The 16,301-nt window shown below is 47.9% G+C and overlaps 1 protein-coding gene across 4 annotated transcripts in view; it reads right to left on the reverse strand.

Moving 5' to 3' along the window:
* XRRA1 (X-ray radiation resistance associated 1) overlaps positions 1–16,301 on the reverse strand; it is a 56,688-nt gene that overhangs the window by 2,536 nt on the left and 37,851 nt on the right. For 3 of the 4 annotated variants that reach the window (XM_038406989.2, XM_038406976.2, XM_038406984.2), the window contains 8 exons: positions 15,381–15,640; positions 14,088–14,128; positions 11,248–11,385; positions 9,810–9,903; positions 8,713–8,831; positions 4,021–4,332; positions 2,273–2,450; positions 335–450 (listed from right to left, as the gene is read on the reverse strand). In XM_038406989.2, coding sequence (XP_038262917.1) covers positions 335–450; positions 2,273–2,450; positions 4,021–4,332; positions 8,713–8,831; positions 9,810–9,903; positions 11,248–11,385; positions 14,088–14,128; positions 15,381–15,640 — 1,258 coding nt within the window. The remainder of the gene's footprint in view (positions 1–334; positions 451–2,272; positions 2,451–4,020; positions 4,333–8,712; positions 8,832–9,809; positions 9,904–11,247; positions 11,386–14,087; positions 14,129–15,380; positions 15,641–16,301) is intronic. The other variant, XR_005293682.2, reaches the window with a different exon arrangement.

Consider the following 16,301-nt stretch of genomic DNA (forward strand, 5'->3'; position numbering starts at 1 on the left):
TTAATTGTACCAGCCTCGGAAGCCTGTCACGCGACATATCGGGAGATGGGAACCACTTGCTTAGACTAGAAGGTATCTGATAGCACTGGGCCAAAACTTTGGAGCCTGACATGAAAAGAGGTGAAGGATTTAATACGAGATGGCTCAGGGATACAAAATTCTGACCCAGATCTGACTGGGGGACATTCAGGTCTAGGGCTTCCATTCGAGTCCATTACCAAGTTCTGAGCCCAGTTTGGCAGGGGTTGGATCCAAAGTTCTGGCTTGGACCCAGTTCCAGATATAGACAGAGAACAAAAATAACTATTCTGCCATCAAAGCCTAAATGTTTTACCCTTTTTTTTCTGGGCACATACGGCTTCTGCACACTGTCAAGCCTCGCCTTCGAGTCACGATACACCAGGGGCTGTTTCAGAGCACGCCTCAGCGCCTGGACATTTTGCTGCATTCCTAGGAACAAAGGGAAATAGGTGTGTCTGAGGAAACCCCCTGCTGCGGCTGACAATTACAGTAACACTTAGCACTTACAGACCTCTTCAAAAAGCCTTCCCATATTAATCAGATAAGAAATCATCTTTAGCTGCTTTCATCATAGAATATCAGGGTTGGAAGGGACCTCAGGAGATCATCTAGTCCAACCCCCTGCTCAAAGCAGGACCAATCCCCAACTAAATCATCCCAGCCAGGGCTTTGGCAAACCTGATCTTAAAAACCTCTAAGGAAGGAGATTCCACCACCTCCCTAGGTAACACATTCCAGTGTTTCACCACCCTCCTAGTGAAAAAGTTTTTCCTAATATCCAACCTAAACCTCCCCCACTGCAACTTGAGACCATTGCTCCTCGTTCTGTCATCCGCTACCACTGAGAACAGTCTAGATCAATCCTCTTTGGAACCCCCTTTCAGGTAGTTGAAAGCAGCTATCAAATCCCCCCTCATCACACTGCCATTAACCAATGGATCTACAAACTATGTACCCAAGACACTGGAGGACTATACACCTCATTCATCACTAAAAGACGGCCCATTGTGGAGTAGGACTCGGCCCCTATTTAAAATCCACACTATACACCAGGTTCAGCACAGGCTAGAGAATGATTGATCACAAGGGTAACATTCCCAAGGGCAAGCTGGATCTCAGCTTTGGCTAGCCATTGAGAAAACAGCACTGCTCCAATTGCTTTGTAGCCTGCAGTGCAGCACGGCGTCAAGGCAGCCACCGGAGACCTGGCTGGGCTGGGAAGAATACAGACAATTTCTTCTGCTGTTCACTGGCACATAACAAGCAAACTGAGACAGGGGCTTCAGGTCGGACATGCCAGTCAGACACCCAGCTCAGTGTGCAATTGGCAATGAACAAATACTTCACTTGCATGGATCAGAACCACAATCAGCCCAGCCTGGGGGAGAGGAGGATTTTTCACAGGAAGTGGAGAATACCAGCCAGCTGAAAGCGTAGGGGAACCTGGGGAGCAGGAATTTAGCTAAGATACCGAGGCTAATGCCCCTCTGCTTACAAAACAGGTCATGGGTTCTTCAGTGGCTCCACGTGACCAGGGTCTCAGACTGAGGGGATGAAAGGGCAGACCCTGGAGCAGCACAGGGCCCTCTAGCTCTGCCAGCACCAACTGCTGTTTTTTCATATTTGGGTGGCTCAGAAGCTGACAGACTGAATTGTTCCGAACTACCCCAAGGAAACAGCCTTTCAGAGCAAAGATGTGCATAAGATTCCAGGCCAAAGGATGATCTGGTTCACCCCACTTACCCACTGCATCAGGGCCAGCCTCATAGGGCCGAGAGGGACTTACGTGACACAAAGACCATGTACTGGCCCACTGCCCAGAGATGAACGTTATCCTTATTGTGGAAGGTTTCAGAGTAACAGCCGTGTTAGTCTGTATTCGCAAAAAGGAGTACTTGTGGCACCTTAGAGACTAACAAATTTATTTGAGCATTTATTCTCACGAAAGCTTATGCTCAAATAAATTTGTTAGTCTCTAAGGTGCCACAAGTACTCCTTTTCTTTTTGCTTATTGTGGAAAACTCCAAAGGCACCAGTTTAACACCAACGTCCCTCAGGGGCAAAGAGAGGCACTTTAGGAACATGGTTCTTTCCACTGACTGTTCAGATTCCTAGTTACACCTGCTAACCTAAAGGTCAACAGCAGGTTCAGATTCAGAGGTTTTAAAGTCAGAAGGGACCTTTCCAACCAGCTCATCTGACGTGCAGAACAAGCATTTCTGAGCAAGAGAAATCAGCTTTCCTGACTTACCCACTGGCTCAATGAACTCGGGGTCAGTTTTCACATGGAGCAATTCTTCATAGCCTTTATATTTCACGGGAATATTCGTGCAGCTGCCCAATGTCTTGGGCTTGTGTTTCCTTTTCCCTTGTTTTTCTTCCAGTTCATGTCTCCAAATGGACCTGGGGATGTCATCCGCATGATCCAGCTTCAGACATCCAGGGGAAAGGATTTACAAGAGGCACTTTTCATTGCAAAGCAAGTCACCAAACACTTGCCTTTACCCAAACTCTAGATCGGACGCAGAATCTCTCAGAGCCGAAATCTACCAGCTACATCAACTGCATAACCCCTCGGTACTACACGGGCTTAAGTGAGGGTAGAAATGGCCTCTAAACATCCACATTTGATGCATCAAGATTTCCTAATTGAATGCATTGTAATAATAATAATATTTAGTAATTAAAAGTATAGCATCCAATATCATAACACACTCCAAGCGTTAATTTACCTGCAACCCCGCTGGAGAAGCCTATATTATCTCTGCTAAGCTGGGATTTTTCAGACAAGGCTAAGACCTGCTTAGTTGTTCTTACCACAATCCAACCTTAAGGTTAAACACCAGGTAGTAATGACACCTGAGCTCATCTCAGCCCTGTCTACGGGATTGTTTCCAGATCAGAAAAATCCTGGGGCAGACCAGACCCGAAGACTAACAGGGAGTTTGCTCTTTGTCACACAGAGAGTCACTAGAAATGCTGGGAACAGAAGTTAGCAGTGCTGGTGCTCAGCACCCTGCTCTCACCACTAGACCACATTCCCTCTCGGAACACTCAGTTTTAACCACGTTTACTCGCATACACAATGTGAGGGCTACATTTCAGGGAAAGGATGCCTGGAAAGCTGCCCCCATCACTTCTGAAAGGGAATCTGGTGCCATGAAAGGTACCAGCCTGAGTGCTCAGCAGGCTGATGTCTATCCCTAGGCCAGGTGCAAAATAGGAAGTGGCCTACAGAGATCAGAAGTTCTTTGGTTGGGGACGGTTTTGTATGTGTGCGATGTGTATACAGGGCAGAGCACAATTTGGGCCTGTAGGTGTTACTGCAATCCAAATAACGAACAAGAACTTCGCCATTCTGCCCAGCCAATGTACCTCAGTCCAGATCTGGACCAACACCTCAAGAGAAGAGGTGGGAATTCAGTTTCCATGCACAAGTAGTCCCTTGAATGTGATCTCTGCTGAGACTTCTAATAAGGGAATCAATTGGTGCCAATGGCTTTTGTGATGTGGTCACTTTCTGAGTGGGAACAGAAAAGCAACAACCAACTTGTTTCACACACATCAGTAAAGAGCCACTAGACATTAATGATCTTTGATGATTTGAACCAGTAACTGCAAGGGCAAGGTTCTATAGTCAGTTAACAAGCGCCTAACCATCTAGTCCACCTGCAACCATGTTACCTTTGTAAATGCAATCATGACCAGAAAAGCAGAGAATTGATTTTTGGTTTCCACTAACACCACAGCTGTGCATGTAGTTGTACTTGTTCCTGCTGGGCTTTCTATTTCCAGCTGGCTTGTAAATGGAGAATTATGACTAACCACCTTCAGTTACATGCATGCCATGCTTTCTTCTTTTAGAAAACAAAGGTCATTTCCACCATCTGAGCATGTCTGGACTAGCCTTTGGCTCTCGAAAGCCGATACTTCCCTCATGAATTCACAAGTGAGGCTGGCTTAATACTAGGCAGACACACACGGTACATGCTCACACACCTGAGTCAGGAAGAACAATTCAATGTCATCTCCAGTGCTGTCAGGGCCAAGCTTGGAATCACATTTCTCTTTCTCTGGCACCTCCCTATGGCTACCAAGCATTTTGGTGTCATCATAGGGCTCCTGGTGCTGCTGCGCTGATAATGGTCTGATCGGCGGAAGAGGATCAGACAGGCTCAACCTAAGTGATCCTTTCTCAGACTCCTCTAGTTTACCCCCTTCTGTATCCGACCGGAGTTTCCAAAAGGAGGACTCAAGAGGAGCTTCTAGCATCAGCGGCTGCTTTGAAACCTTTGGGACATGTGATGTTACCTGGAAGAGAAGTAAAGGCTGAACCTCCAGAGCTCTCTGAGCCCTGACAAATACTGAGCGCCCTATAGGACTTCTGACCCATGCTGGAAGGGGCGGTGGCATTTCTAAATAAACGGTGTGTGTAGGCAGGGCCTGAATGCAGACACAGCCAACATCAGCATCTGGATAGGACTCATATACTTTGAGGCCAGAAGGGACCATTGTAATCATCTAGTCTGACCTCCTGCATATTGCAGGCCACAGAACCTCACCCACCCACTCCTGCAATAGACCCCTAACCTCTGGCTGAGTTACTGAAGTCATAGATTCATAGATACTAAGGTCAGAAGGGACCATTCTGATCATCTAGTCCGACCTCCTGCACAGCGCAGGCCACAGAATCTCACCCACCCACTCCTACGAAAAACCTCACCTATGTCTGAGCTACTGAAGTCCTCAAATCATGGTTTAAAGACTTCAAGGAGCAGAGAAGCCTCCCTCAAGTCACCCATGCTACATGCTACAGAGGAAGGCGAAAAACCTCCAGGGCCTCTCCAATCTGCCCTGGAGGAAAATTCCTTCCCGACCCCAAATATGGTGATCAGCTAAACCCTGAGCATATGGGCAAGATTCACCAGCCAGACACTACAGAAAATTCTTTCCTGGGTAACTCAGATCCCATCCATCTAATATCCCATCTCAGGGGATTAGTCCTATTTACCCTGAATATTTAAAGATCAACTACTTACCAAAAATCACATTATCCCATCATACCATCTCCTCCATAAACTTATCGAGTAGAATCTTAAAGCCAGATAGATCTTTTGCCCCCACTGCTTCCCTTGGAAGGCTATTCCAAAACTTCACTCCTCTGATGGTTAGAAACCTTCGTCTGATTTCAAGTCTAAACTTCCTGGTGGCCAGTTTATACCCATTTGTTCTTGTGTCCACATTGGTGCTGAGCTTAAATAATTCCTCTCCCTCTCCTGTATTTATCCCTCTGATATATTTATAGAGAGCAATCATATCTCCCCTCAACCTTCTTTTAGTTAGGCTAAACAAGCCAAGCTCCTTAAGTCTCCTTTCATAAGACAAGTTTTCCATTCCTCGGATCATCCTAGTAGCCCTTCTCTGTACCTGCTCCAGTTTGAATTCATCCTTCTTAAACATGGAAGACCAGAACTGCACACAGTATTCTAGGTAAGGTCTCACCAGTGCCTTGTATAATGGTACTAAAACCTCCTTATCCCTACTGGAAACGCCTCTCCTGATGCAACCCAAAACCGCATTAGCTTTTTTCACAGCCATATCACATTGGCAGCTCATAGTCATCCTATGATCAACCAATACTCCAAGGTCCTTCTCCTCTTCCGTTACTTCTAATTGATGCGTCCCCAGCTTATAACTAAAATTCTTGTTATTAATCCCTAAATGCATGACCTTACACTTCTCACTATTAAATTTCATCCTATTACTCCAGTTTACAAGGTCATCCAGATCTTCCTGTATAATATCCCGATCCTTCTCTGAATTGGCAATACCTCCCAGCTTTGTATCATCTGCAAACTTTATTAGCACACTCCCACTTTTTGTGCCAAGGGCAGTAATAAAAAGATTAAATAAGATTGGTCCCAAAACCGATCCCTGAGGAACTCCACTGGTAACCTCCCTCCAACCTGACAGTTTACCTTTCAGTAGAACCTGTTGCAGTCTCCCCTTTAACCAATTCCTTATCCACCTTTTGATGTTCATATTGATCCCCATCTTCTCCAATTTAACTAATAATTCCCCATGTGGCACGGTATCAAACGCCTTACTGAAATCTAGGTAAATTAGATCCACTGCATTTCCTTTATCTAAAAAATCTGTTACTTTTTCAAAAAAGATTAGGTTGGTTTGGCACGATCTACCTTTTGTAAAACCATGTTGTATTTTGTCCCATTTACCATTGACTTCAATGTCCGTAACTAATTTCTCCTTCAAAATTTTTTCCAGGACCTTGCATACTACAGATGTCAAACTAACTGGCCTGTAGTTACCCGGATCACTTTTTTTTCCTTTCTTAAAAATAGGAACTATATTAGCAATTCTCCAATCATTCGGTACTATTCCTGAGTTTACAGATACATTAAAAATTCTTGCTAATGGGCTTGCAATTTCAGGTGCCAATTCCTTTAATATTCTTGGATGAAGATTATCTGGGCCCCCTGATTTAGTCCCATTACGCTGTTTCAGTTTCGCTTCTACCTCAGATATGGTAATATCTACCTCCATATCCTCATTCCCATTTGTCATGCTACCATTATCCCTAAGATCCTCTTTAGCCTTATTAAAGACTGATCAAATCATGATTTAAAGACTTCAAGTTACAGAGAACCCACCATTTACACTAGTTTATACCTGCAACTGACCCAGGCCCCATGCTGCAGAGGAAGGCAAAAACCTCCCAGGGTCTCTGCCAATCTGACCTGGGGGGAAATTCCTTCCAGATTTCAAATATGGCAATCAGTTAGACCCTGAGCATGTGGGCAAAACCCACCAGCCAGACACCTGGAAAGGAATTCTTGTAGTAACTCAGAGCCCTCCCCATGTAGTGTCCCATCACCGGCTGTTGGGGATTTTTGCTACTGGCAGTCACCAGTGGGCCACACACCAGTGTAGGCAGTCTCCTCACACCATTCCTCCATAAACTGATCAAGCTCAGTCTTGAAGCCAGTTAGGTTTTTTTCCCCCACTGCTTCCCTTGGAAGGTTGTCCCAGAACTTCACCTCCTCTGATGGTTATAAACCTTTACCTAATTTCAAGCCTAAACTTCTTGATAGCCAGTTTATATCCATTGGTTCTTGTGCCAACATTGTCGCTTAACTTAAATAAGTCCTCTCCCTCCCTGGTATTTATCCCTCTGGTGTAATTATAGAGAGGGATTAACTCTCTCCTCAGCCTTCTCTTGGTTATGTTAAACAAGCCAAGTTCCTTAAGTCTCCTCTCATAAGGTAGGTTTTCCATTCCTCAGATCATCCTTCTCTGCACCTTGATCCATTTTTAAGCTGGTTATAATAGTTTAGCCCCATCCCCAAAGGCCAGAGCAATCCATGTTATACCTTCGCTCAGCCACAACAGAATTTAACTGTCATTGTCGTGGGAATGTTTTTATTCCACAGCTTCCAGGCCAGGTTGTGAGAGCGGAGTGTCAGGAATGTGCTAGGCTCTGCCACGGTCTGGGAAGCAAATTGTCTTCAGTCAATACCCTAGCGATGCACTTGCTGGAGCGCAAATGTCGGGATGAAGCAGCCCTGGCTGGACATCCAGGGGAAGTTTATTCATTATTGCAAGAAATGCAGGCAGGAGTAAATCATGCTTGATGCATCCTTAACTCCGGTAAGCCCCCCACCTGCTGCTAAGCAGCCACAGAAAGACTTTGCCAGTGGCAGCTCAGACCCTGCTGGAGCCACAGAGCAGGAATCACTGGGAGAAAGTCTGTGGCCTGCATTACACGCAAGGTGAAACTATGTGATCATAAGGGTCCCTTCTGGCTTTCAAATCTCTGAAGCATGTGCCAGGAGGAAAGGAGCCAGCAGAGCAGCAGTCATTCATGCAGAGCAGCTCCTGCCTCCATATATCAGGGGTGCCCATCTCTACAGATCCCCTGGATCCATGGGATGGAGACATCTATGCTCCTCCAAAGCCCTCTCACTGAGGTTCGAGTCCCGCACTCTCTGCGGGGTTCACTACATGGAGGGGCCCCATGTAATTATACTGAAAGTCACATTTCGCAGTTGCAGTGCTTAATAGAGATGAAATTCCGCACCTGCTTAAAATTAAGCATGTGCTTTAGTGCTCTGTTAAACTGGGCCCATGATACGGACTGTATGTTATTTAGACTGTACTCTTTGGGTTGTAAAATCGCCAGGGCTAGGAGCCTGTCATATTTCTCTGTGCTGATTGATATCAATATCTTGACTATATTTGGAATGAACAAACAGCTAATGTGCAACTTCAAACCATCTCGTTAGTGGTTGGTCGGTGAGGATTGTCCTTCGCTCTACCACCCAGAACATGCAGTTGAAGCTTTCTGCCAGAGAGAAGCACAATTCTGTCAGTACTGCAACTTTTTGCTGCAGTATCTGGTTTGACCTGATGTAAACTCCTCCTACACTGTTTAAGGGTTGGACATGGATCAGATGTACCACTGGGGAAGCCACAATAATTGGACCATTCTTCGTGTACGTGTTCTTTTATTAGGTAACAGGACTAGCGCCCTGCAGATTGTCTAGTGATTAGAAATGTCAGGTCAGCCAGGTGCTAGGAGCAAGGAGCGGTCAGAATCATGCAAGTCAACGAGAGTTTACCACTGACTTCACTGGGCTCAAGGTTGGGTTTACCACGCTGATCCATTCATACCTTCCTATTAGCCTTGACTGGAATAAAGATGTGTGGTTTCTCCAGTTTTGAAATCTTTCTTCTAGTTAGCTTAATCCCCAGTCTGTGCTGAAGGAAACTGGTTAGCAAAGGCGGATCACCTGCCAAACAAGGAGACTGCATTAAAATCAGCTGTATCTGTCGTGGCGCTCTAGAAGCAGAAAGCAAGCTCTCTACTAGATCCCGCATTTTGCGCAGTTCCAAGACAAGGCTCTCCAGGCTAGCGGGGGCTGGACTGACTCATGAGTGAGACAATGAGCCAGCACCTCCTCTGGTTTCCAGCGGTTGCTGCTGGATTGAAGCTTTAATCTTTAAAAGCACTGGGGCAGATCCTCAGCTGATGTAAATCAGCATAGCTCCACTGAGCCACGATGAGACGCAGCAACTGGGGATGGATCTGTCCCAGTCCTCACTGGTCTCTCAGCAAGAAGCAGCTGATCGGTCACTGCAATGGGACTCAGGAGACTGGAGCTCTAATCATAGCAACCTCGAGGAGTTGGGAACCTAACTCCCAGAAACTCAGTGGAGTCATGCACCTAACTCCCTTAAGCTTCAGCTCCGCACACCTTGGAGTGGCAGGGCTTGCTCCCCACGGCCAGTATGTGGGCATAGGCTAGGCCTTGCCTCCTTCCCACAGACTTTGGAGTGGCTTAAAGCTACAGAAGCAGTGTCCAGGAGAGCACAAGGGCTGTAACAGGCTCAACCCTTCCCAAGAGACACGTCCTTGGCCCAGGACACTGAGAACCTGCGTATCGCCCTGGTGACGTCATGGAGGCTAAGGCCAGTGGGATTTCTCCCAGATCTGAGCAAGCATCCGGTAGTTTAAAGTAACAGCAGCTCTAACACCTCAACTCCTGTGTCCGTGCCAGCTGTCAGAACAACAGGCGCTGGAGCAGCAAAACCGAGGCAATGTGTGGAAATAGCCCCTTTTCAAAATGAGCAGCACCGGGGACCAATGGATGGATCCTGCACCTCAAGGCGAGTTTTGTTACTGACTCCAGGGGAGCGGAAGCAGGCCCTGCGGGTTTCCCTTCTTCTTAAAGGGCCAGACCCTTCAGGGATCCTGGCTGGTCCCGTACCGCTCCTGAGGGTGGTCAGGGGGTTGCTATGGAATGTCAGCTCCGTCAAAGAGGGAAAGAGCGCCACGGCTAGCAGGTCCTCCTCATTTTTGATCTGCAAGATAAAATATAAAGCCACAATATTCCCTGCTTGCCTGCGCTGGGGCACTCTCTTGGACTCAGATTTTACTGTCATCATAAAGGTACCCGATGGGCTGAATCGCCGAGGCAGCAATTTGGGGACAGAGAGGACCGTGCTGTCTAGGGGGTAGAGCACGGCACTGGGACTGAGGAAACCCTGGGTTCTATTCCCAGCTCTGCCACTGGGTGACCTTAGGAAAGTCACTTCACAGCTCTGTGCTTCAGTTTCCCCATCTGCCAAACAGGGATGATGATTCTGCTCTCCTTTGTAAAGTGCTTGGAGATCTATGGATGAAAGGCACCATGTAAGAGCCAGGTACTCTCTCTGAGGGGCAAACCTTGTGTTCTTCCCAAGTAAACACTGACGGCAGGGCTGGGGTGCAGCCACCCTCATCTCTCGCACAGACATGCAGTCCAGTAGCTCAGATCAGCATGGAACAATGCATGCTGGGAAGTGTAGTCTCAATGAGCCACACCTCCATAGCAAAGAGGAGGGTGCATCTGCAATCATAATTTATAACAAGATGAACAACAATTCCATTTACATCTAGCTTTCCCCAGGCAGATTCCCTGTGAGCATCAGCCATACTGCAGTCTGACCAGGAAGATCCAGCACTCAGGTAGCAGCCAGGCAAGAGAGAGGGCTAGACTGGATCACTCTACCACCCCTAGCGCTCAAGTGTCTTAGTACTGCTCTGTTACTACTGCTGATTGTGCGTGGGGCTGTGAGGAGGAGGAGAAGGTACCCTCCATTGCACCCATGCACTGGCACAACCCAATCCCACTCTCCGAGTACATAGAGTGCCAGGAGCTTCAGAGGAGGCAGGGCAGGGGCAGGCTCCGCGCCCGCCCTTCTGCACCGACTTGCAGTCAGCAGCTGGAACCCACTGATTTCAAAGGTGCAGCAATGACCACTCCTACCTGGGCTGCTCCAGTACACCCAGAGGCAAGCACGGTGCCTCCAGCTCCTGATGCTGGTGCAATGCCTTAGGCCCTACCTCTGCCTCCCAGTGCCTTCTACAGCCTCAATCCTAGAGCCTGCCACCAGGCCAGGAGTGGAGTCACTGAGGGGACAGCAAGTGTCTAGGACAGAACAAGGGGACAGAGGTTTCTAAGTTTCTTACAATCCAATGGTACAGCAGAACATGCCTGGCCATGGGAAGTCTCCGTGGTGAGTGTATTTTCGGTTCCATCAAGAAAGCATACCAACGGGTTGCATGTAGCAGCGAAATAATGGCCCCCCTGTCCCCTGATAGGCCCAAATTTCGCTCTGACTACTACGGAAAACACCAGCCTGTAACCACATGGGCTGACTCACCTTGTTGTTGGCCAGGTTCAGATAGCGCAGTTCCGGAAGGGGGGGCGTAAACTCCTGGATCAAGCTGTTCCTGAAACTGGCAGGGGGAGTCCCCGAGTCGGCGAGACATGAACAGTCATTTCCCTCCACGAAAACATCCTTACAGAGCAAGGGAGAATGGTGAGAGAGACAGACAGAGCTGCCACAGGGGGATCTCCAGGACATGGTCACATCTAAATCCAGTCCAATTACCATAAAAAAATCCACACTCACTGCAGATCAGCAAAGTACTCATGGAATGAAACCAAGTAAGAGATAATGCATGAAGCCTAATGGTTAACACTAAGGACTAGGCTTCAGAACTCCTGGGTTCCATCCCCATGCCTGCCACTGACTCAATGTGAGATCTTGGGCAAATCACTTAACTGCTCTGTGCCTCAGTTTCCCCATTTGTAACAGGTCAGGCGTGTTGCCGTTATTCTTTCTACAATGTTCACATTGGCCTGGCTCCAGGCAGCACAACTAGCTGGTACTTTCCTCTGCTGATTGCATCTTATACTCCAGAATCTAAGCGTTCATTTAAATAAATTAAAACTCTAACCTTATAGTTGTAATGAAAACCTTCAAGATAGGAACCAAACACACCACTGCTGTGATCTCTGCTTAAGCCTACAGGTAGCCTGAAAACCAAGAGCTATCAGAGATGTGAACAGCCCTGTAACGGGTTTCACTCCCTGTTCTGACACCTCCTCATGGCTAGGCCTAGGGATTAGCTCTTGCCTGGATTGGTGCCCCCTTCTGTCTGTCATTCACTCACCCCACAGGCTCTCCAGGACTCGGGGCGCTCTCTGTGACTCAGCCCTCCGGCTATGTCACAATACAGTTTTCCCCTTCCAGGGGAGCCGAGTCCCACCAGACAATCTGCCCATGGGCCATCTCAGGCAGTGATCTAGAATTCCCAGTCGGTGCCACTCCCCCAGTAGCAGGTAGGAAAACCGAGCCCATGTTCCAGCTCAGGGACCCTAAAATCAGCAGCCAAGGTCTGCACAGTATCAATCCTCACTGCTCTTTCCTCTCTGCTTCCCACAGGCTATTTCTCCCCACAACTCCTCGGGATAAACCCCTTCCATCAAGGACAGAATACCAGGGTTTTTGCTCCTCACTGGGTCTCCTTCTACCACCTCTCTGTACCCAGAGAGCAACTGTAGAGTCTTCCTGATGCTCCCTTCTGCTCTCAGCTTCTGGCTTTATACAAGCCCAGCCTGCTCCTGCAACTCAATTAGTGCTTATCAGTCAAGCCAGACTCTCCCACAGGTGCTGCCTATAAGGTTAATTGGGCCCTTCTGAGCCACCTGAACCCCTTCAGTGCTGCTGCAGGGTGAACGCCCCATCACAGACCCTTCTCAATCTCAAGGGTGTGTTAACCCTGAAGTCTAATGGTGATGGGTTAAATCTCAATATTTCATCACTGTTGATGAGAGCTTGCCTGAAAGGAGAGTGGAATGATCATTTTAGGAAAATCCGCCCCAACCAGTGAATGACACAACCGTTTTGGTGACAATACTAACTTGTTTTTTCCTCACTCACTGTTGTGTGTTTGTAAAGTCCATTGAGACCTTTGCATGAAAGGCACTGCTTAAGTGCCTGGGAGTAGCAGAAATTAATAGAGAGTCTTCCTCAGAAAATGCTCCCGCTGGGATAGTTCATAGGACCAAATGTGTTATTTAAACAGCAACAGAAATGTGCATTAAATCTGCTTTAAATGAAGACTAATCCATTAGAGCCAGGGAGCCTTGAGAGAACTTGCTTTTGCGTGTTGCATTAATGCTGGAGTTTTGCGTGGAATTTTCTAGAATTTTTAAATACATCAAACTTTGTTGTTTAATATTTGAAATGGGTAATGAACTGCCCCCTACTGGATGGAATCAGAACTACTCTCTCTCCTCTGTGTGTGCGTGCACACATGCTTCTAAGTGAGCTAGCATGCAAAAAATTGAGTGTAGCAGCAATACAGCGAGTGGCAGGAAGGCCTAGCCATCCCAAATACATACCTGTCTATAATGCTAGGTATATATGCAGGGCAGCTAGACCCTCCCACTGCTCACACCACCGCAGCTACATTCTTTTTAGCGTGTTCGCTTAATCAGAGCTAGCGCGGGTATGTCTTCTCAAGATGGGAATTTCACTCCTAGCTTGAAGCAGAGATATAAACTGAGAGAGAGAGAGCGAAGCTGAGTTGTGGGTGCTTAGCATCTCTGAAAATCTGGCCACTTATTTAAGTGCCTAAATACAGATTTCAGAGCCTAACTTCAGGCACCCAATTGCCAAATTATGGCCTATGTCACCTGACCATGATCACAGAGTAAGAAACTGGCAGTGGGTAGGACAGAATTCTGGACTCCTCTCAACCTGACACTGAAACCGTTAGAACGCACTTTCACTCTGTGTAGGGAGCACCATTCAGAAAAATGGAATACAGCTTTATTTTAAACGTACACCGCAGATTTAAGAGCTGAAACATTCACAGGTTATGTGAAAATTTGCTGCACAAGACTCCAGGTTATGGCAAGCTATTGATCATAAATCATTCCGGCTGCTAAGGCCTTGGCATTCCCAGAAGGGTTTCTAAAGAATAAGGCAAAAAGAGGCTATTGCTCCTAAAGAGAAGAACCCGAGGAGGAGAACTTTGGAATGCACATCCTATACCACAATTTCACTGGAGATTTGGAAGAGTGGTTAAACACTTGTCAGGAATGGTCTAGATAATATTTAGTCCTGCCATGAGTGCAGGGGACTGGACTAGATGACCTCTCGAGGTCCCTTCCAGTTCTATGATTCTATAACCAGCAAACAGTTCTTACCAGCAATGGTGGTTCTCGAGAGACAGAAGTGACAACGACCTCTGTAATAAAACACAAACAAATCATGGGCTTCTAAATACAACTGCACGGGACTTAGCTGGTCAGCTCTTTGGGGCAGGACCATCTTTTTGTTCTACTGTGATAATACAAATGAAAAATAAATCATAATGGAGCTGTGTTTAGAGTTGGCCCATCCCATAACTAGGGGAATCGGAAACATACATGCAGTGTCGGTCTGAGCGTCTTCATGGTGAACAAAGCCTCTGGCTGAGTCTACCAACAAGTATAGCAACTATTACTGCTCACGGCCTACTGGCAAAACATCCATGGATGTCAAGGGCGCAGGATGAGGGCCTCAACATACTGGGCATGTTGGTGGCACTGTAATCCACAGGTGAAATTCTAGCCATAGGCGCTGACTCCGTGGATGCTCCGGGGCTGGAGCACCCACGGGGAAAAATTGGTGGGTGCTCTGCACCTACCAGCAGCCAAGCTCCCCGTCCCAGCTCAGCTCCGCCTCCTCCCCTGAGCGCACCACGTTCCTGCTTCTCCCCCTAGCTCCCAGCACTTCCCCAAATCCCCATCCTGGCCCCGCCTCTTCCCCGAGCGCGCCGCGTTTCCCCCCCTCCCTCCCAGCACTTCCCGATGCGAAACAGCTATTTCGCATCGGGAAGTGCTGGGAGGGACGGGGGAGGAGGGGAAACACGGCGCGCTCAGGGAAGAGGCAGGGCCAGGATGGGGATTTGGAGAAGGAGTCCAATAGGGGTAGGGAGGGAGCGGAGTTGGGGCAGGGACTTTGGGGAAGGTGTTGGAATGGGGGCAGGGGAGGGGAGGGGGCGGGGCAGGAGTGGAGTCGGGGTGGGCCAGGATGGGGGGAGATCGAGCATCCACCGGCGCTGGGAAAAGTTGGCGCCTATGATCCTGGCTCAACTGAAGTCAATGTGAGTTTTGCTGTTGATTTCAATGGGGCCAGGATTTCACCCCATATAGATGTTTAAGGCCAGAAGGGACATTAAGATCACCTTGTCTGACCTCATAATGAACGGCGCTCTCTGAGTTACCTGTCTCCTCCACCCACCACCCACCACCCCTAACACACACACACATTATCCTCCCGGTATTGCTGTTTTAATCATGGCATGCAGTCTCTCTGATACATGGCTCTGGAAAGGCTCAGCCATGGATTAAGAAACCTGATCCTTCTCCCACTAAAATCAACGGCAACGTTCCCATTGATTTCAACAGGAAAAGGAGCAGGCCCTGAGAGCTGGGAATGAAAGGCGGCGCTGTTACCTGTCCTATCTGGATCCTGGTTGTTTTGTAAAATTAAGTATTCTAGTTGCTCTTTCTCCGTCACCAGCTGGCCTTGCAATCCTGCCCCGGCTTGCAGCGGCTGTTCGTGCTTCTGTCCAAATCTAGGCGGAAAGCTGTGTGACTCTGCCTTGGTGCCCATCTTTGCCGATGGTGGGTGGAGGGAGAACTGGGAATTCTCCATTTGATGCAGGTAAGGGACCTCTGCAATCCCATTCTTGTCCAGATTTAACTGCTTCAGGCTGATCAGAAGAGGAAGTGACCGTGAAGCCTAATGAAAGGTACCATTGCACAATATGCAACAAAGCCCTGTTACTAGCACCCGGAGTGGGAAACTGTGCCTGAACCTCCGTGGAGGCTGTACTTCTCAATAACAATGCAACAGGAAGATTTCAGAGAGAGCTGCTTCTCCCTCAGATCTTCGTCTATGCTGCAATACGCTAAGGTAACAATCACAGGCCTGCTCGAGTAGGGTGCTGAGGGTCCTTCCCTCCCATGGAAGCTGATGGGAGTTCTCAGCTCACAGGAAAGACTCAGCGTCTTGCAGGATTGGGCTCTGTAGCCTGGTTTGCTCAGTTATCTGGGCTCTAACAGACAGGAGGACGAGCTGGCAGTTGGTTAAAGCAGGAGGTGCTGATCCTGGGGTTTGGGTAAGTGGGATCCTGCTGTAAGAACAGAACAATGCTTTGTACCTCCACAGCAGCTAAAAATCATTGATGAATTTAACCTGTGAGGAAGGTAAGCATGGTTATCCCCAGCTGACAGATGGGGAAGCTGAGGCCCAGAGAGATTAACTGACTGGTTCAGGGTCACAAAGGAAATTTGTTGAAGAAACAGAAACAAAATCAGGGGCTCCTAGTCCCATGTCCCCACCCAGTCTGTCCGTCGTCCTGTCTTCAGAAC

The sequence above is a fragment of the Dermochelys coriacea genome, chromosome 1 (assembly GCF_009764565.3).
Source record: "Dermochelys coriacea isolate rDerCor1 chromosome 1, rDerCor1.pri.v4, whole genome shotgun sequence".
Taxonomy (NCBI): Eukaryota; Metazoa; Chordata; order Testudines; family Dermochelyidae; genus Dermochelys; species Dermochelys coriacea.